Source organism: Nelumbo lutea, chromosome 4 (assembly GCF_056320005.1).
Source record: "Nelumbo lutea isolate HS-2025 chromosome 4, American lotus-T2T, whole genome shotgun sequence".
Taxonomy (NCBI): Eukaryota; Viridiplantae; Streptophyta; class Magnoliopsida; order Proteales; family Nelumbonaceae; genus Nelumbo; species Nelumbo lutea.
In genome coordinates, this window is record NC_142687.1 from 86,510,425 (window position 1) to 86,530,531 (window position 20,107).

A 20,107-nucleotide genomic window follows, 5' to 3' on the forward strand; every position below is an offset into this window, starting at 1 on the left:
CTTTCCTTGATCTTTCTAAACCTACTACCAGAACTCAGAGAGAGAGAATGTTTGTTAGTACATCAAACTTTTTTTTTTCGGGTATTAATTTTGTAGGAACTTTTGGATACTCAATCCATCCGGACCCTAATAGGACCTAATTACCAAAACACTATAGGGTTTCAGTTTTGTCCTTGGAATACCTGATGCCTGAGCCTAATTATATTTAGCATAGGTACCCACTCTCATTACCTAATTATAAACCCATGTATATATTGGAAATTTATGGTGCTGGAAAGACATGATACGGGAAGAACATGAACTGATAAAAACTCTTATGAATTTTAATAAAAATCATCTAATTTATTACCACTTTTATCATACCAGTTGATTGGTTATAAGTTATTTTGGTATATAATCAAACCCTAATAAATGCATTTTATGTGTTTTATAAGAAGTAAAAAGGATTAACAGAGGATTCAAATCCTTCCCCTTGTCTCCCATTATAGAGTCCAGATTTCCTACTCACTTTTTCTACCCACCGTGTATTGCAGCCACACATCTCTCAATTCATAATAGAGATGTATGATTGCAATTCACAACGGGTAAAGAGTGGGTAGGAAAAGTGAGTAGGAAATCACGTTTGCCCATTATAGGCGTGTCTTCACCACTAACCTACCACATCACTTATGCTTAAGAGGGCCGTCAAATTTCACTTGTGTATGAATTTGAAGAATTAGGAGTTAAAATTAAATGGATTTGAGAATGGAAAGGAAAATTTTCACGGCTACCCTATCTGTTTGCATCCCTAGATGTCATGCTAATAAGATCTACCAACTCAATCTTCTAGGTTTATTAGATAATCAAAACCTATTCAGGGCCCTCAACTAACAGTTTTAAGCTTTTTCAGTTGAACGGTTCCTTGAGAGGGTTGATGAACCTCATCAAGGAGATTTCCCGGGAGTCTGGGACCCATTGAGTGGTAGGGCCCATCGCCCTGCATCTTTTCCACATAGATGAGATATCCATTTCTTATTTCCACATTATTCTCTGGAGGCTGGAATTAGTCGATCTGTTAGTAATGTTGTTGATTTTCTGACACCGAAAAAATAGCTCCTGTTACCAAGAACCATGAGGCCAAGCCTGAAACAGCCCCAGTACTTGATTGATTAAGTAAACTGATACACACTCGTTGAAATACCACCAATTAGAGGCCAGCCCCAGAGCGAGATAATGCATGTAGCTTCCAAGTAGACGTACGTTTAGCCCATTGCCAAAAGTCAAGGAGAAGAATTTTTGTGGCTCCGTATTGATCCATTATAATGGACGTTCATTCAAGAAGATGCTCCCCTGCTCATGTGCACATTCAGGAAACATTCAATAGTTTACAGTTCACATAAGAAAGAAATCTCCAAGTTCCAAAATCAGTGCACTCACGCAAGCATTCAGTTTGCTTCTGTTTACTCTTTTTATTATTTTTGTGCTTGATAGATTACATAAACAGACTAATCTCAAAATATCTACAAACATGGTAGGAGGAATTTCAACATCAAAGACCCCAATTACTCCTCTATCTTGATAAAATTGACTAGACGACATTAAAGATTGAAGGAGCTATTGATGAGGCAAATTACAGAAACCTTTTTTCTTGTGAAATGGAAATTATAAAGCATGATAGACAGTTCCTAGTGCTTCATTTGTTAACAAACAAATCTCTATGAAATGCGGGGGAAGCACAGAAAAAACTTTTATCTTTCTAGCTTGCTTAGAAAAGCTTCCATTGGTGGAACTTCCTTCACAATTTGTTGCCAATCGGGCATCCCCTGCCAGATCAAATGCAACCAATTACCAACAATAGCATGGTACATTGAGTAAAGTTTAAATTTAAAAATTTCATATACCACCACTAGTCTAAACAAGAAAAATGCATGGTCAAAGGGATTCTCTTAGGAGAAACCCATGATGCAATTATTGATCCCTGTGGAGTAATTTCCATTTTTAATCAAGAAAGCTGAAGAAAGATGCCCAACTGTCAGAACACTATGGTTATAATGGACAGAGATCAATAAAGTGACCCAGATCTTTCCTTGAATGGGTAAAAGATAAAATTCTATGCTACCTATTTCACTAAAATTAAATAGGTAAAAGATAGCACTATGGTTATAATGGTGCCTCTGCGTCACCATTGTGAGTATGTTTTCTTTAGGTCTATTTTTTTGGAGATTTAAGGTCAGATGGTGCAGTCGGGCCTCCCCAACACAACCATGGATATCTAGCCTTCGTGGCAGGTCAAAAGTCTCGGCAACAAAGGCAGCATATTTGCTGCGATATGGCCAGTTTGTGGGGAAAAAAGCACTGGTTTTTTGCTCAATGAGGCTGTGGGTATGGTGCTTTCATGGCTTTCTGTTCAAAAGGATATTGAAATAGCAGACTAAAATCTATTTTTTTGCCTCTCATTTCTATTACTTTACAGGATAGTTTTATTTCACCTTCTTTCTGGAAGCTTAAAAGGACTCCCATCAATACCTCTTTGTAGTACATGGGTAATACTTGTATGGATAGACTTTTTGGCATATTCACACTTCACCATTTTTGAAATAAACAAACAAACAAAAAAATGGTCAAAAGGATCTAAAGAAAAGTTTAACATCTATTGTTATCTCCATGTCATCCTAACTACTTTCACAAACCAAGCTATACTATATTTGTCAAATTTTAAGATGAGGATACCTTATCATTTATTTCTCAATTAGGTAACTTGTATGCTTTTTCATCTTTATCTACTCTGAAGTCTTGATGGAACTGTTGATAATAACAAAACTGTGAATAACCCATTTAGGCCCATTAAACTAGTGTATACCTGGGGACCTCGCAAGATGGCCCATTATGGCTGAAAAGGGGGTAACCAACATTTATAAATAGTCAATGAAACAATGAGAAAGGCGTTGAGCCATTTCAGAATCTTTTGCTCTCTCTCTCTCTCTCTCTCTCTCTCTCTCTCTCTCTCTCTCTCTCTCTTCTGATTTCAGGAGGCAGTCTCCCTCGAAGAAGACTCCTGTGGTGAGCAGGCTCTCATCAATTCTGGTATCCATGGTTTCAAATGTCGCCAAATGTCGCTAATGTCGCCCGACATATGTCGATGTCGAGGCTCACCAACATGAAAGTGGATGGTAATATAAAAATTACATTATGTCGGTCGACATTTCCTATATTTCAGAAATGTCGACCAAATCGATCCAAATAACCAAAAAAAATACAGTTTTTCCTATTATGTCGACAGGATGTCAACTAATGTACATTAAAAATATAATGTATTAGTATATTATATTAATATAATACAGTATATTAATATAGATTATTCCATTAATAATTTCTATTTAATATTTCAAATAAAATATTTATAAAAAAAATTAACAAAATATAAAAACAAATGAATAAATTAATTACTTTATAATATAAAACATAAAATATTTTTCAAGTAATAAAATATTAACTAGTTAGTATTTTTTAAATATTTATTAAAATCAGAAAATGTTTATTAAATTTTATAATAAACCATATTCTACATTTAATATAAAAAATCAGAATAAATTTAATAAATTTTACACTAAATCATAATTTATTATAAATTTAGTATTAAAAATCATAATAAATTCATTAAATTTTATAAGAAATCAGAATTTATCATAATCTTAATACTACAAAAAGGAGAATCAGTTTATTAAATTTATAATAAAACATAATGTATTATAACTTTAATATTTAAAAAATCAGAATAAGTGTATTTCTATTTACTAGTGTGAAATAAATATAATAAATCAGAATTAAAAATAAGAAAAGAAAATATCAGATAATCTTGTAAAAACATCAAAATACATAATAAATCAGTAAATCGTCATTTACTAAGTTGTTATTGATCTTAGTTTCTTAGCTTTATACAATGGTTGGGAATAAGATAATAGTCTAGAAATATGTATTAATGCTTCTTTTATCATTTTACAAAATATCTTTGCATATTTCCACGTATTTCATAATGTTTCCACAATGTCTCTAATTTTTACAATATTTTCCCTCGACATTTCCGACATATGTCCTATATTTTGGTAAGCGACATTTCCATCGACATCGACATTTTAAACCTTGCTGGTATCAGAGCTTGAGATTTTGTCCAGAGAAGTGGCTATCCATGCCACATACCAGATCAGCGTCAATAGAAGAGAGAGTGGACCGAATTGAGGTCGATCTACACAAATTCTCTGACGACCTGCGAGAGATCAAGGAAGCGATCTCAGCGGTGATGTCACAGTGTGAGAAGATGAATGCATGATCAAACAACAAAGAAAATGGTGACGAGAGTTCCAGCCAAGACAGCTCTCGCCGATTCGGCGGAAATAATCACTGGCAAGTCAAAGTGGACTTTTCGGCTTTCAGGGAGAAGATCCTCTTTCTTGGATCTACAGAGCAAAGCGATACTTTGGTATCCAAGAGATCGCGAGCCACCAAAGAGTAGCGATCGCTTCGGTGTACTTAGAAGGAGAGGCAATCAACTGGTTTCAGTGGTACAAACGATCGCATCCTTAGATGACGTGGAAAGAATTTCCAGAAGCCCTCTGTATCCATTTTGGACCTTCCTCTTCTGAAAATTTCGATGAAGCTCTACCAAAGCTACGACAAGTAGGCACTGTGCGGGAATACTAGGTTGCATTTGAGCGACTAGCAATGAGAGTGTATGGTTGGCCGGAGAATGCACTCGTAGGATGCTTCACTGGCGGTCTCCGAGATGAAATACGGGTAGAGATGAAGGCCATGCAAACTACCACCATGTTCGCAGCCGTTGGACTGGCTAGACTCCACAAGGACAGGCTAAATAGAAACCGAGGCACAGAACCAATCTTGAAAACTCCACTCAATCGTCCTGAAGGTTTGGCTACCAAGGCAACGACAATACCAACTCAAACGATTCCCTTGAAAAAGCTCTCATGGTCAGAAATGCAGGCTCGCAGGGAACGAGGGCTCTGCTACAACTGCGACGAGAAATTTTTCCCTGGACACAAGTGTAAGCGACATCAGGTGTTCACCTTACAATCGATCCTGAGGGAGACTATTAAGATGATTGGGCCGACGACAAGGATGAACCAAGCCAGTTAGGGGAACCAGGAGAGCCGGCCATTTCCTTACAGGCTCTGACAAGGACATATTTAGCCCAGACAATGCAGGTGATGGGCCGGCTTATGGGACGACGGATCGCAATGTTAATCGACAGTGGTAGTACTTTGAATTTTGTTACCGTTGTGCTGGCTAAGCAGTTGGGGCTAGCAATTGAACCAACCATCCCGTTCTACATCCATGTAGCTGATGGTAACTGTATCTGGTGCGATGGAGTATGCGAAGGGCTCAGGTTACAGATGCAAGGGTGTGAATTCCGAGTGGATTTGTACCCGCTAGAATTCTCTGGGGCTGATGTGGTGTTAAGGTTTCAATGGTTAAAAGAGTTGGGTTCAATAACGTGTGATTGGGCCCACCTCACAATGGATTTCCAGAGCCAAGGCAAGCGATGTAACCTTAAAGGTTGGGAACCCGAGCCAATACAACAAGAGAGTTAAACCTTATTCTGGAGGCAAGAACTGGTGCAAAGGGAGCTATACTAACGAGCCTGGGCGTGAGTCAACCAGGCCCAACCTTCTCCGGGAGTGACAGTGAAACCATTTATGAAACATAGGAAACCGAACTGCAGTTACTACTCATTGGTTACTCAAATGTTTTCCAAGAACCCTCTGGCTTGCCACCAGTGCGGTCACATGACCACTGGATTCCAATCAAACCAGGTGCTATGCCTGCTAATGTGCGACCGGTATCTGCATTGCCAAAAAACAAAAATAGAAAAATTGGTGAAGGAACTCAGGCACAAAGGCATGATACAGCTTAGTAACAGTCCGTATTCAGCACCTGTCCTCTTGGTTAAGAAGAAAGATGGCATGTGGCATTTTTGCATTGACTACCATGCCCTAAATAAAATTACAGTCTGGGATCAGTTTCCGATACCCATAATTGATGAACTGCTGGATGAGCTTGGTATGGCTAAGATTTTCTCCAAATTAGATTTACGGGCAGGGTACCATCAAATTAGAGTACATGCTCAAGACGTCTATAAAATGGCATTTAGGACCCACAAGGGCCACTATGAATTTTTGGTGATGCCTTTTGGCCTCACTAATGCCCCGTCTACTTTTCAGTCCTTAATAAATGAGATCCTTCATCCGTATTTGCGGCGTTTTATTCTGGTGTTTTTTTATGATATTTAGTTTATAGCACGGATCGGAAGTCTCACATGCAGCATTTGCGCTCCACCTTTGACATTCTTAGAGCCAACCAGTTGTATGCTAAAAGGTCAAAATGTGATTTTGGACAGATGCAGGACACATTGTCACCACAGGCACAGCTAGAGTAGATCCAGACAAGATAAATTGTATGTTGCAGTGGCCGCCCATGACTATCAAGGATCTTAGGGGTTTTTTGGGCCCTACTGGGTATTACAGGTGATTCATTAAGGGGTACGACACTATGACGGCCCCACTAACAAACTTGCTCAAGAAGAATGCTTTCCAGTGGTCGGAAGAAGCGGAGAACGCCTTCACGACACTGAAGATGGCCCTTACAACCCCTCCCATCTTGTCCCTACCAGGTTTTTCAAAACTGTTTGTAGTAGAATTGGATGCGTCAGGAAAGGGCATAGGGGCAATATTGTTACAAGACGAAAAGCCCATTGCCTATTTCAACAAGGTTCTCTCACCACTGGCCCAAGGTAAATCCACATATGAAAAGGAGTTAATGGCGGTTGTGTAGGCTGTGCAAAAATGGAGGGGGTACTTGCTGGGTTGAGCTTTTACCATTCGCTCCAATCAAAGAAGCTTAAGATATCTAATAGAACAACCGGTTCTGAATGAGGTACAACAAAAGTGGCTATATAAGCTGCTAGGCTTTGACTTCACAATAGAGTACAAAACAGGTCCATCCAATCTAGTTGCGGATGCTTTGTTTGTCAAATGGTAGTTTCTAAGCTCACTTGTCCATTTATGAGTCAGCTGAGGGAGGAAACCTCTAATGATGAGATGTAAATCAGTCCTCTAATATCAAGATTAAACTTAGTGATTAGCAGAATAGAACAGATCTGAATAACTGTATAAGAGAGGAAGATGGTGAAGAGAAGAGGTAAGAGAAGAAGAAGTCGAATTAATCACCCATCTCCTCTAACCCTATTTTATTAATCTCTAAAAATTGATGATGACAAGTATACCCTTAAGTGAGCGGCATAAAGAAAATAAAATAAGAACAAATAACAGGCCCATTAAGTGAGGCCCATCAACATAAAATAAAAGATAAAATAAAGGATATCACATGAAAGGCTGTTAGGGCCCATTCGGCCCAGTCTCTTTACACTCCCCCTCAAGCTGAGCATAGATATCAATCATGCTCAGCTTGCTTATATAGTGTGTCAATTTCCCCTTGAGAACTCCCTTGGTCAAGATATCAGCTAGTTGCTCTTCTGATGTGACAAATGGTAAACAAACTTCTCCTGAAGAGACTCTGTCATGTTGAACAAGATTGTGCAATGTTGATAGTAGCTTGGTTGTCACAATAGAGCATCATTGGTTTCTCGTAGTCCACCCCCGATTCCTCTAGAAGGGATCGTAGCCATAATAATTCTAACACACCATGAGCCATTGCCCTGTATTTTGCTTCAGCTGAGGATCTAGCAACTACTAATTGTTTCTTACTCCTCCAAGACACAATATTCTCAGCAACCAGAGCACAATAACCAGAGGTGGACCTTCTGTCATCAATACATCTTGCCCAATCTACATCAGTAAAGGCTTTCAGATTCATGTGACCATGCTTAGCAAATAGAATACTTTTCCCTGGAGTACCTTTCAAGTAGCACAGAACCCTTTCTGCAGCAACTAGATGAATATCTCTGGGAGAATGCATAAACTGATTGATAACACTGACTGCATAGGAAATATCTGGTTGAGTCATGCAAAGGTATAACAGCTTCCCAAGCAGTCTCTAAAACACTCCCTTATTAGACAAAAGTTCACCATCTGTGGCAGAAAGCTTATGATTAGGACCAATGGGAGTGGAGATGGGTTTAGCTCCAAGTTTACCAGTTTCAACAAGAAGATCAATGACATATTTGCACTGAGATATGAATATACCATCCTTAGATCGAGCAACTTCAATGCCCAGGAAATACCAAAGATCTCCCAAATCTTTGATTTCAAATGCAGAGTTGAGAAATGCTTTTAGTTTATTGGCCTCTTCAATCAAGGTCACCAGAGAGTCATTTCTCTTCAAGAACAGTGTATGATCAGATTGTGTTTGAATGTAGCCAAAAGAGACAAGAGCAGCCCGAAATCTCTCAAACCAAGCCCAAGGAGATTGCTTGAGACCATAAATAGATTTGTGTAATTTACACACATTGCCTTTCATTTCTTTCCCATACACTCTCGGAGGTAGAGACATATAGACCTCTTCATGCAGTTCTCCATTCAAGAAGGCATTTTTAACATCGAACTGGTGTAGAGGCCAGTCAAAAGTAACTGCTAGAGAAAGTAAAACCCTGACTGAAGTCATCTTAGCTACAGGAGCAAATGTCTCAAGATAGTCAATGCCATATATTTGGGTGTAACCCTTAATAACCAACCGAGCCTTAAACCTCTCAACAGAGCCATCAGAGTGATATCTAATAATAAACACCCATTTACAACCCACTGGTTCCTTCCCTTCCGGCAAGTCCACAATATCCCAGGTATGATTCTTATGCAATGCATCAAGTTCAGTCATCATAACTTTCCTCCATTTAGCTTGAGATAAAGCTTCTGGTACAAACTTGGGTATCACATGGGAAGAAACAGAGGCAAGAAAAGAGTAGTAGGAAGGGGAGAGAAGGTTGTAAGATAAGTGTTTGGAGATACAATGGGTTATACACTTCCGCTTGCCCTTGCGAAGAGCAATAGGAAGGTCAAGGTCTAGAATAGTCTGAGATGGATCAGTAGAGGGCTGACCTGTTTCCTCAGGAATAATGGGAGTGGCAAGATGCTCTTCTGAAGGAGTGGAAACAACCCACACATGTTTGAATCCCTGACTTTGGTACCACCTTTTGAGAGCAGGAGCAGAAGCAGGAGGGGGAGCAGGGACATTAGAGGTAGGTCCAGTGGAAGAGGTGGACACCCCATGATCGGACTCACAAGCGATGGGAAGAGGAACAGCTGGAGACATAGCAAAGTACCCATCAAATTTCTCCCCCTCAGGAGGAATACTAAAGAAGGGAGTCAACTCTACAAAGGTGACATCCCGAGATACAAAGCGGGTGCCATGAACTGAATCAAAACAGCAATAATCCTTCAATGTGGAACAATATCCCAGAAACACTTATGAGCCTTAAGTTCAAACTTGTGCCTTTGGTGACTATGAATATGCACATAGCAAGTACACCCAAACACACGGAGAGGAAGAGAAAAGAGATCCTTATCTGGGAAGAGAAGACTAAAAGGGGTTTTAAAGCCAAGGACCCGGGAGGGCATACGGTTGTTCAGAAAGGTAGCAGTAAGAACAGCATCTCCCCAAAACTTTATAAGAACATGGGATGCAAATAAGAGGGATCTGGCAACCTCAACCACATGCCTGTTCTTTCTTTCCGCCACCCCGTTTTGTTGAGTGTAGAAACAAGAACTTTAATGAATAACCCCAAAAGTTTCAAGATAGGTGGAGAGGGTTCTCTCAAAATACTCATTAGCATTGTCAGAGCGGAATATTTTGATACGGGCATTCAACTGGGTGAGGATGAGTTCATGAAAATTTTTCACAATAGCCAGTACTTCATCCCTAGATTTCATGAGATAAATCCAAGTGTAACGTGAATAATCATCAATAAAAAGGATAAAGTACCTGTAACCCCCCATGGTTGGCATGTGATATGGCCCCCACACATCATAGTGAACAATATGGAAAGGAGAAAATGATCTTTTATTGCTAATTGAATAGGAATGTCTACAATGCTTTGCCAGCTCACATGATTCACAATGAAGACTCGATAAAGACACTCCTTTAAACATATCTGGGAACAGATGACTCAAAGCAGAAAAGGACAAGTGACCAAACCGAAAATGACATAATAAAATTTTGTTAACAAACTCTGACACGACTGACTCTAAGGCAACTCCATGAGGTGGACCCAAAGCTTGATCTGGTGTGTCCAGCAAGTATATTCCGTTCGCCTCATGGCCACTCCCAATCATCCTCTGAGATTGCAGGTCCTGAGAAACACAATGAGTGGGAAAGAAAGTTATGTTGCAATTCATTGACTTTGTTAAGCTACTAATAGATAAGAGGTTTGTATTAAGCTTAGGGACATGAAGAACAGAAGATAAGAACAGAGTGTCAGAGGTCTTTATATCACCTTGACCAGAGATGGGGGCAAGGGACCCATCGGCAAGGGATATTTTCTCTTTCCCAAAGAGATGATAAGAGCAAAACAGGTTAGATAGGCTAGTCATATGGTTTGATGCACCGGAATCAATAACCCAAGGGATTTTATTATTACCTGAAGCTAAAGCATGATTCGCAGAAGCACGGGTACCTGAGTGAGCAAAAGCCGATGAAGATGATGTACTGTTGGAAGGGTGAATTGAAGAAATTGTAGCTTCCAGGTGATTTAGGAGCCTCCCATACTTCTCAAAATCCAACTTCATTGCAGCCAATTGCTCAATAGTTGATTTTTCTTTGCTTTCCTTACTTCCCCCTTCAAGCACTGTAGCAGCATTAGCAGTCTTGGATTTTCCCACCTGACGGCCCTTCTTAGGGTTATTATTGTTCTTAAACCTATCAGGAAGAAGTTCAGGATGAAGTTTCCAGCAGGTGTCCTTTGTATGTCATGGTTTCTTGCAATATTCACACATCTGCTCTCTTTTCTCAGTAGGGCCCTTCGATTTCATTCCCGCATGTGCAAAATGTTCTGTAGATGGACTCTGCAACTGCACCTGCCGCCTACTCTCCTCACTACTTATCATAGCATATGACTGTGAAAGAGTAACCTCATCCCTGGCCAAAATGTTCTGTCTGATAATATCAAACTCGGGGTTGAGTCCAGTGAGAAACTCAAACACCCTATTTCTCTCCACTAGCTTTCTATACATTTCAGCATCCTTTTTACTCTCCCATACCACTGTCTCCATAACATCAATTTCCTGCCATAGGGATTTTAGTATAAAGTAGTAGATTGCCACACTCTTCTCCCCCTGTCTCAAGTTCTTCACATCACTTTTCAATTTGTATGCTTCGGCTACATTCAGTTTCTGTGAATAGGTCTCAGTTACACTGTCCCATATCTCCTTAGCCAAAGATATCCAGAGATAGTGTTGGCTTATATGAGATTGCATAGAGTTGACTAACCATCCTATAACAGTATAGTTCTCTTGTATCCATCTTTCAAATTCAGGGTCTGTCTCTTTGGGTTTCACCTTGCTGCCTGTGGGATACCCGAGTTTTCCTCTACTACAAACATAGATTTTTATAGATTGTGCCCAAGCAAGATAGTTTGTCCCATCTAGCTTAATTGTGATAACACCAGTCAAAACAGAATCTACTAAAGCAGGTCCAGAAACTGGCACCTGCTTGAACTCACTTCCGTATGCCTCCATTAATCAAATGAAAATCAAAGAACAAAAAATTTTGACTATGTAAACTTACTTGAAGTCAAACCAGAACTTGGGTGCTTGAAAAACTAGGGTTTTGCTCCGTCCAGCAAATGGGAGGAAGAGAGAAGACACTGTCGCACCCACCAAACTAACCCAAACTCTTCCAAACCTGAACCGCCCTCCTTTAGCAGTCACAAGACACCTTCCAAGCACAGAGCGCCACACCCAAGCTTCACCTTTCCTAGTAACCTCGAAAATCTCTAGTCGGCTAGGGTTTTGAGCAGTAGCAAAACAACATCACTTCTTGGCAAAATCTGGCCAGAACTAAACTCTCCAAACCCTTCTACCAACTAGGCAAGTGATTCTCTATACTATAGAGAACCTATCTCTCCATACACTGTCTTGATTTTAGAGTGTACAGGAACAAAGAAAAAAGAAGGAAGAGGAACTGAACCTGCTCTGATACCAAGATGTAAATCAGTCCTCTAATATCAAGATTAAACTTAGTGATTAGCAGAATAGAATAGATCTGAATAACTGTATAAGAGAGGAAGATGGCGAAGAAAAGAGGTAAGAGAAGAAGAAGTTGAATTAATCACCCTTCTCATCTAACCCTATTTTATTAATCTCTAAAAATTGATGATGACAAGTATACCCTTAAGTGGGCGGCCAGCTTGGCAGTTACATGAAGAAAATAAAATAAGAACAAATAACAGGTCCATTACGTGAGGCCCATCAACATAAAATAAAAGATAAAATAAAGGATATCACACGAAAGGCTGTAAGGGCCCATTCGGCCCAGTCTCTTTACATGATGCTAGCCTCATTAAGATCAGAAACCAGATTCTAAATGGGGAACAAGTCCCACCTGGTTTCTCCCTTTGTAATGAAACTCTGATGCACAAGGGCAGAATGGTGTTGCCAAGTAACTCAACCCACATTCCGGCCCTCTTAGAGCATTTTCACACTTCTCCAGTGGGTGGACATTCTGGCATCCTACGAACCTATCGTAGGGTATCCTCTCATTTTTATTGGGTGGGGATGAAGAGACAGATTCAGGAGTATGTTGCCATGTGTGCAATATGTCAGCAGCATAAATATGACAATCAGTCCCCGGCTGGGCTGTTACAACCTATACCGCTCCCGGAACAAGTATGGGATGAGGTAACTATGGATTTCATTACTGGTCTATCTCCTTCCGGCGGAAAGACAGTCGTTGTTTTTGTGGATGGGCTGTCTAAGTATGCGCATTTTGCACCACTATCACATCCATATACTGCAGCACAAGTGGCCAAAATTTTTGTCCAGGAGGTCTCCCATTTACATGGCACGCCCAAGGCAATTACCTCTGATCAGGACTCAACTTTCATGAGCCGTTTCTGGGGTGAATACTTCCGGGTGCAAGGAACGAAACTCCATCACTCCACCAGCTATCATCCACAATCCAATGGACAGACAGAGGTGGTGAATCGTTCCCTTGAGACCTACCTTCGGTGCTTTACTAGTGACTACCCCGGGAAGTGGGCCAGGTGGCTTCCGTGGGCGGAATACTGGTAATAACACTTATTTTCATGTTTCAATTGGCATGTCACCTATTCATGCTCTATATGGAAGGGAAACACCCTCCCTACTAACTATCCTATGAGAAGGGATCAACAGTTGTGGCTGAAGTAGATGAACATCTAGCAGACAGAGATGCAGTCCTTAAGGACTTAAAAGCCAACTTACTAAAGGCGCAACAACAAATGAAGGCCCACTATGATAAGAAACATCGAGATGTTCAGTTCGAGGTAGGAGACTGGGTTTATTTGAAGCTGAGGCAAGCAGAGTAGCTTGGCTAAACGGTCCTCTCAAAAGTTGGCTCCCAGATTTTATAGTCCATTCTGTATTGTAACCAGGGTGGGGAAGGTGGATTATAAGTTAGACCTCCCTAGCTCTTCCAAGATACACCCAACATTTCATGTATCCCTATTGAAGAAACATTTAGGGCCAGTCCCTTCGGTTTCAGCTTGCTTACCAGAATTTTCTGAGGAGGGGGTTCTACAGCCGGAAATGGATCACATTGCTGACTTCAGGTGGATCCGAGATGGCAATAAGTCAGTTCAGCAAGCCTTGGTGGTATGGAAACACCTTCCACCGGAAGACGCCACATGGGAAGACTACTGTCAGCTGCAACAACACTACCCCAGCATTAACCTTGAGGACAAGGTTGTTATAAAGGGGGGCGGAGTTGATGGAACTGTTGATAATAACAGAACTGTGAATGGTCCATTTAGGCCCATTAAACTAGTGTATGCCCGAGGACCTCGCAAGATGGCCCATTATGGCTGAAAGGGGGGTAACCGACGTCTATAAATAGTCCATGAAACAATGAGAAAGGCATCGAGCCATTTCAGAATCTTTTGTCTCTCTCTCTCTCTCTCTCTCTCTCTCTCTCTCTCTCTCTCTCTCTCTCTCTCTATTTTCTGATTTCAGGAGGCAGAGTCTCCCTCAAAGAAGATTCCTGTGGTGAGCAGGCTCTCATCAAATCTTCACAACCTAGAACAAGCCACAACTTCTCATCTTACCCAAGATAGTATTGACATTAGGTAATGTTCCTTTTAGATGGGAGATAAAAGCCTCGGCATAATGGTTGGGTTGCTCCATTGCAACCTGGTGACCAGGTTTCAAAATCTTGGAAACAGCCTCTCTATATGTGCAAGGGTAAGGCTGCATGCATCTGTCCCTCCCAAGCATTGGCAGGAGATTCATGCACTGGGTTGGCCCTTTTCTATAAAAGCATTTATCATTCTAAGAGTTGACAAATTTTAGATGATTGTAAATTGGAAACTTGATGGATCATTAAATAAACTTGAAGATTAGTTTTGCAAATCATGACTAATATTCTTGAAACAAACTTACTCATCCACTATGTCTTCTGCTACATAAGAGTAACCTATATTCTTATTGATTTTGCATGCCATCTGTTTTCATTTAACCACATAAGAAACAAATTCCATGATTTATATTTTACCTTCCCTGATCTTCTAATACGACCATCCAGGCGCAATATTATGTATACATCCTCACCAGGAGTAACACCTTCTGACTTTTGTTGATCACAAATCCACCTGAAGGATTAAAATATTTCAATATCTGGAAAAGGGAAAAATAAAACTGGGAGTAGAAAAGTTAGAAATCAACTGATTCCGAACATCTAGATGGACCCAATAACCGAAAAGAGAAAAATAATTGAATAAGTCAAGGACCATTAGCTTCAACTTCTATTTTGTTTAAAAAGGTGCTATCTTTTCTCATATAAGATCTAGAAGAAAATAAAATGGTTTTGTTTCAATCACACTACAGAATAACCATTTTAGAGCAAAAAAAAAGGTGAGGGGAGAGTAGCATGTCACCTTTCCCATTCAGCAGGTGATACAACCTCAGCCTTAAATCGCACCTCTGCTTTCAACCGTGACTTTGCAATAATAGATTGTGCACGCTTCTCAAAATCTTCCTACCGTGATAGCATTACATAGTGTCAAATTAGTAATAATGGTCAAATATTAAGAACTGTCCTGGTTTGCAATAAATTGTCCAAAATTTAAATGAAAGGCCGTTACCCAATGTTGGGAGGGGCAGACTGGGAAATTTGAAAGGTTAGGCATCACTATTGCAACTGGCTATGTTTGGGAAGAAAATTTGAAAGGTGTTGATGTACATAAGAAGCATATGCATGCTTTCAACCAACACATATAGACATGCCAGCCACTGACCCACAACATAATTTGTAAGACATAATTTTAACTAATATAAAGTCTATTGAGTTTCTCACAACATACAAACAGCTTTTTGATTTATAAAAGAAGTAGAATGTAGCATACTTCTTAGCATCATGACATACAACAATTACAGTATTCAATACTTAATCTATATACTACATGGTAATTTATCTAGAGATCTGATGATTAACAGGATAGAAATTATGAGAGCTAAATAGTGATGCATTTTTCTCATCAACCTAAATAGTGATATAATATTAGCTCCAGGGATGAAATATTCAATAATCATATAGATAGAACCCATATATCTTACTCCAATAGAAGGAAGAGAAGTAGCTGCCTTTGATGAAACACCAAAGCCTTTTCTCTCAGTTGGCTGTGTTCGACCTTCACCCCAGATGACAGGAACTAAAAGAACTCCTCGCTTGAGGAGCTCAGTTCTGAACCTTTCAGCCTTCTGAATAGCTAGAGAAACAGTCTCTTTTTTCCCAGCTAAAATCACCTAAAAGCATAACTTATTGAGAATGGAAAAATGTACAGATTAAAAATGTAAGAATGATCACTTATTGCAGCATGTGAAAAGACCAAGAATATAACCACCCTTATTATATGAAAGGTGTCTATCAGACATCTAAACACAGTTTTAAGGAATTTTTGAAAGAAAAGTCCAGCTAAATTTTTTAACCTTTTGTGATTTTGCTTTCTATTGGGAAATTTCATCAAATTAGACAAAGGAAAATGACGATTTTTCTTTTACTTGAAAATCAAATACATTCCAAAATAATTTTGAACCCTATGGATCATGAAAATTTCCTGAAATGTATACAGATAATTAAGAGATAAAATTCCATAAAAGGCCTATGAATTTGAGTTATAATCACAACGGTATGGCTGTGTATAAAGTAAAAACTGAGAAGGCGAAGAAGAATGACCTAAATAGTTGAAAGAAGGATTGGCTTGGTGGATGACAATGATATAATCTTCCTAATGAGAAATTATATTATTTGGTCTTTTCTGAAAACAAAAATTCTGAACGTAATGATAACAGTTATTGCATTATAGAAAGGGAAAGGAAAATGCTGATACTAACTGGCCTAACAGTGTCTCTTAGCTGGACAAGCTCAACAACTCGATTAGTTGAAAGCTGCAAAGGCAACCTTGAGAGTGTTTCGTCCCTGGATATTTGTGCTAGCTGTTCCTCCTCTTTCTTGTTGTCCCAGAAAAATAATGCCACAAGTACTATAATACCTGTAGAGGTACTGATTTAGAAGCTTAGTCAATTTAAGAAACTACTTGTTATTTTCATTTCTCAAAACCATGGAATCTTTTTAAAATAAGTCCAATAGAACAATGTAGCTTACATTTCACTTGTTCCAGGCTGATGATAGAAAACCATGTGAAAGCAGTATAGTTAAAGGCTTGAAGTGTCACCTACTGAAAAATTAGGAATCTTGAAGGCCTATCACTGAGGCAACCAACTAGGGAAGTATATAAATTTAGGCATCTTAGTGCTTGGAAAAAATGCAATATGGCCCCTCTATATATTGAAATGAGTATGTGTAAGTCATTTTGGGTCCGCAGGACGGTATCCTGAAAATCAGGTATGTTATACTTTTCATTTAATTATTTGATTTATATTTTAATCGTTCATATGTGTGTGCATTGTCTACAAATTACCTGCCATTTTATCCAGATAATGGCAAGGGCATGGATGGACAAGATGTCAGAAAAGAAATTTAGACTGAAAATTGAAACATCCGACACAGTATGAAACGCTTATACAGCTATCTGGGTACCATAGGTTGCCCGAAAACCTTAGCGTACATTGTGAAAGGTATGACAGAGGGTAAAAACAATGAATCTCCGAATCACTACATCTTTTTGGTTGTTTAAAATTAATATTTGTCTTTTTAATGCTCCACTACCACCAGCCACCATCCCAAAACGAAAAAAATATTTACCTACAATGTTAATGGCTGCATTTCCAGCAGTTTCCCAGAGACCTGGAGCTCCATCACCACCTTTAAGTGCACGGAACAATCTAGGTACTGTGAAGAATGTTCCAATTCCTGCACCCGCAGTAAATGCAAAATAAAAGAATCTCCTAACCCCACGAAATGGTGCTTGGACTTCACTGATGAGTTTGAGATCTCTCCTGAAACTGTAGCCAATGTCCTCTCCACCAAGCCTAGCCTGTAATTAAGGCCAAGATTTATTAAGGGCTTAACACTTAATGGATAAAAAATTAGTTAAAAGGATAATACAATATATCATTATGAAGGTATTAAAGAAACCCTGGTACCAGTGAGATAGATCAAGGAAGTTCTATGAACCATGCCAAGCATGTGGAGCACATTGTACTAATTACTCAATACTTCAACATAGGAGACTTTGAGCATCAACCCAATAAGATTACTGGATGTCTTCCTTGTAGATCATTTCCTTTTCCAGGACAGTTTTACACAACTTTGCTCTCTTTTCATGAAAATCGGCATATCTAGGATGCTAAATTGGATGTGCATAAATTAAATTAGGAAAGTAGTTACAAAGTAGACTTTTGTATAAAACAGTACACCTCCTCTTGTAGTTCTTTAAATTCGGGCAAGGCTCTGAAGGAGGCCAAGTCTGGATCATTAAGAATAGTGCCAAATTTGAGATTGTATTCTCGTAAAGCAGTACGCAGGCAATCTGCAGCCTTCTTTCCTTCACCTCTAGCTCAAGAAAGGAAAAAAATAAAAGAAAATCCATCATGTCATATAAGAATTCTCAGCTTCAACTTAAATGATACCCAACTCCAAATTCTCTTAGGAACAGTATGTGGCAAGAAATGAAAGTAAATTGAGATATCTGACTGGTTTTCCATTATTAGAACTTAATTTGTACAAATGTGCAATTTGCAACTCATCCAAATATCAGTATTTTAATCTGATTGTAGATGACACAAGTGATACTTACTTCCTCATTCATTTTAATGTAGATAAGTTGAGTTTTTAACCACTGGAGGAATCAATTAACAACTGATAAAAACAAAAAAGTTGAAAGTCCTACCTGTAAGCATGACAGCAGGCTTTATTATAAAGTGCAGCCTGAGCTTCCATTGGGTTTGGATTTAAAGTAAGCGCTGTTTCAAATTGAGAAAGGGCATCTTTTACCTGGCACAACCATCAACATGAGAAAGGGCATCTTTCAAATTGAGAAAGGACATCTCTTAAGATGCCACAGTGCATGTTAGTTAAACTTTTTGAGAATGCATTGCAATTCATTCATTGTTTAGAAAAGTGTAAATAACGGTTTCTATTAGATTATTATTGGATTAGAATGTAAAAGAAATATATCTGAAACATTATATGTGATCACAAAATTGCTTTTTCTTTCTTGGGAAGAAAAGACTCCCTTTATATCAACTTAAAAATGTTCATTTTGTTGGGAAGTGTTTAAAGAAATCATTAAGTCTGCCGCTATATGTTTCTTCAATTTAGTTCCTGTTTTGTTTTTTATTTGATTTATAACACCATCCTCTAGCCGTTGTAAAAGCCCTATCTGAGGGAGAAATTTGGTCCAGAAGATTAAATTCACCAATGTTACATTGCTTGCAACTACCTCGGAAAAAGTTTCAGAAAAAAAATAAAAAAGGGTATCAGAGAAACGGTGCATTCCTTTATAATCAATGATTTAATAAAAAGCACTACCACTCATTTCTCGTTATAGCTCTAAAGAAAGTTTATTATCAATATGAAGAAAAAATATTTACGCCAGCCCATGAAATCATAAATATTCGCAGTCGGAAAACAAGGTAGATGTTTCTTCTTTTTGGTAGAGAAAGGAAAACCAGATGAATGCTTTAAAAGTATAAGAAGAAACATTACACCTAATAATTATATAGAAACTAAAATTAACCAATCCAACCCTTTCCACAGGGCATCTGTTAGGAATATATAGGCATCTCATAACTGAGCAGTCGAAGGAATGGCAATTGTGAAATAGGAGCAGCCGGGAGCAGAAAAGATGAATTTAAGTGAGCAGGCTAAGATGTAAACTAAAAACACTGGTAAGGGAAAGCTAAATTACCCGTCCTTTGGAGAAAAGGGAGAGACCCAGATTGACGCATGACTCTGCAGTCTCTGTTGTGGTTTCCGGTGAAGACGAAGGGGAAGAAGAAGAAGAAGAAGAGCATGAGACGAGAGAAACACGACCAATCCTTTGGGATTTTAGATGGGTTCTGTTGGGAAGCCATGTAGTTGGCTTTGACAAGTAGAGCAGATGCTGCTGCAATGCAAGAGCAGCAACGGCCATTTAGAAATCATGAAACAGAGCAGCTGCCTGAAAATTTTAAATCTGGGGAGGGGGAGAGCCGAGAGGTGGGGGAAGCAATCTCCCTCCTTGTGTACGTTATCCAGTCCTCGCTCTTCACTGGTTGCTACTCGCTTTTAGGGTGTTCATGTTGGATGGCAAACCGACCAAACCGGCCGGATCCAATCCGATTTGGTCGGTTTTTCAATAAGAGCAGAGGTGTGAAACGGACCGTGCCGCCCCCAGGGATAACTTGGGGGTCGGCCCGGCATGTCCATGGTCCAAGCCCGTGCGGGCCCGGGACGTGCTGGGCCTGGGGTGTGGGCCGAGCCTAGGCCGTGTCACAGGTCGTACCTTGGGCATGGGCTGGGCTTGGGCCGTGCC

General features: G+C 39.4%; 1 protein-coding gene across 2 annotated transcripts; it reads right to left on the minus strand.

The window, feature by feature from the left end:
* Positions 1 to 1,428: 1,428 nt before the first annotated feature.
* LPA1 (tetratricopeptide repeat (TPR)-containing protein) lies at positions 1,429 to 19,907 on the minus strand. Of its 2 annotated transcripts, none has more exons than XR_016112877.1 (9): positions 19,502 to 19,845; positions 18,482 to 18,585; positions 18,009 to 18,144; positions 17,395 to 17,626; positions 16,524 to 16,681; positions 15,747 to 15,935; positions 15,068 to 15,164; positions 14,686 to 14,782; positions 1,429 to 1,802 (listed from the first exon to the last, which is right to left on the minus strand). XR_016112877.1 is itself a non-coding variant. In XM_088984341.1 (9 exons), the coding sequence occupies exons 1-9, from the start codon at positions 19,724 to 19,726 to the stop codon at positions 1,728 to 1,730; spliced, it is 1,317 nt and encodes a 438-aa protein (XP_088840467.1). In that variant the 5' UTR covers positions 19,727 to 19,907; the 3' UTR covers positions 1,429 to 1,727. The 2 variants fall into 2 exon arrangements, 1 of the variants encoding a protein (XP_088840467.1); XM_088984341.1 differs by having other exon boundaries at positions 15,068 to 15,168; positions 19,502 to 19,907.
* Between the last annotated feature and the right edge of the window lie 200 nt (positions 19,908 to 20,107).

Bases quoted from the DNA above. Each gene is read 5' to 3' on its own strand.
- LPA1 (XM_088984341.1), bottom strand. From the start codon at position 19,726: ATGGCCGTTGCTGCTCTTGCATTGCAGCAGCATCTGCTCTACTTGTCA. The intron at 17,627-18,008 runs GTGTACTGTTTT...CCTTAATTACAG, and splicing joins TTAAAGAACTACAAGAGGAG to GCTAGGCTTGGTGGAGAGGA. The intron at 15,936-16,523 runs GTTAGTATCAGC...TTATGCTTTTAG, and splicing joins TAAGAGACACTGTTAGGCCA to GTGATTTTAGCTGGGAAAAA.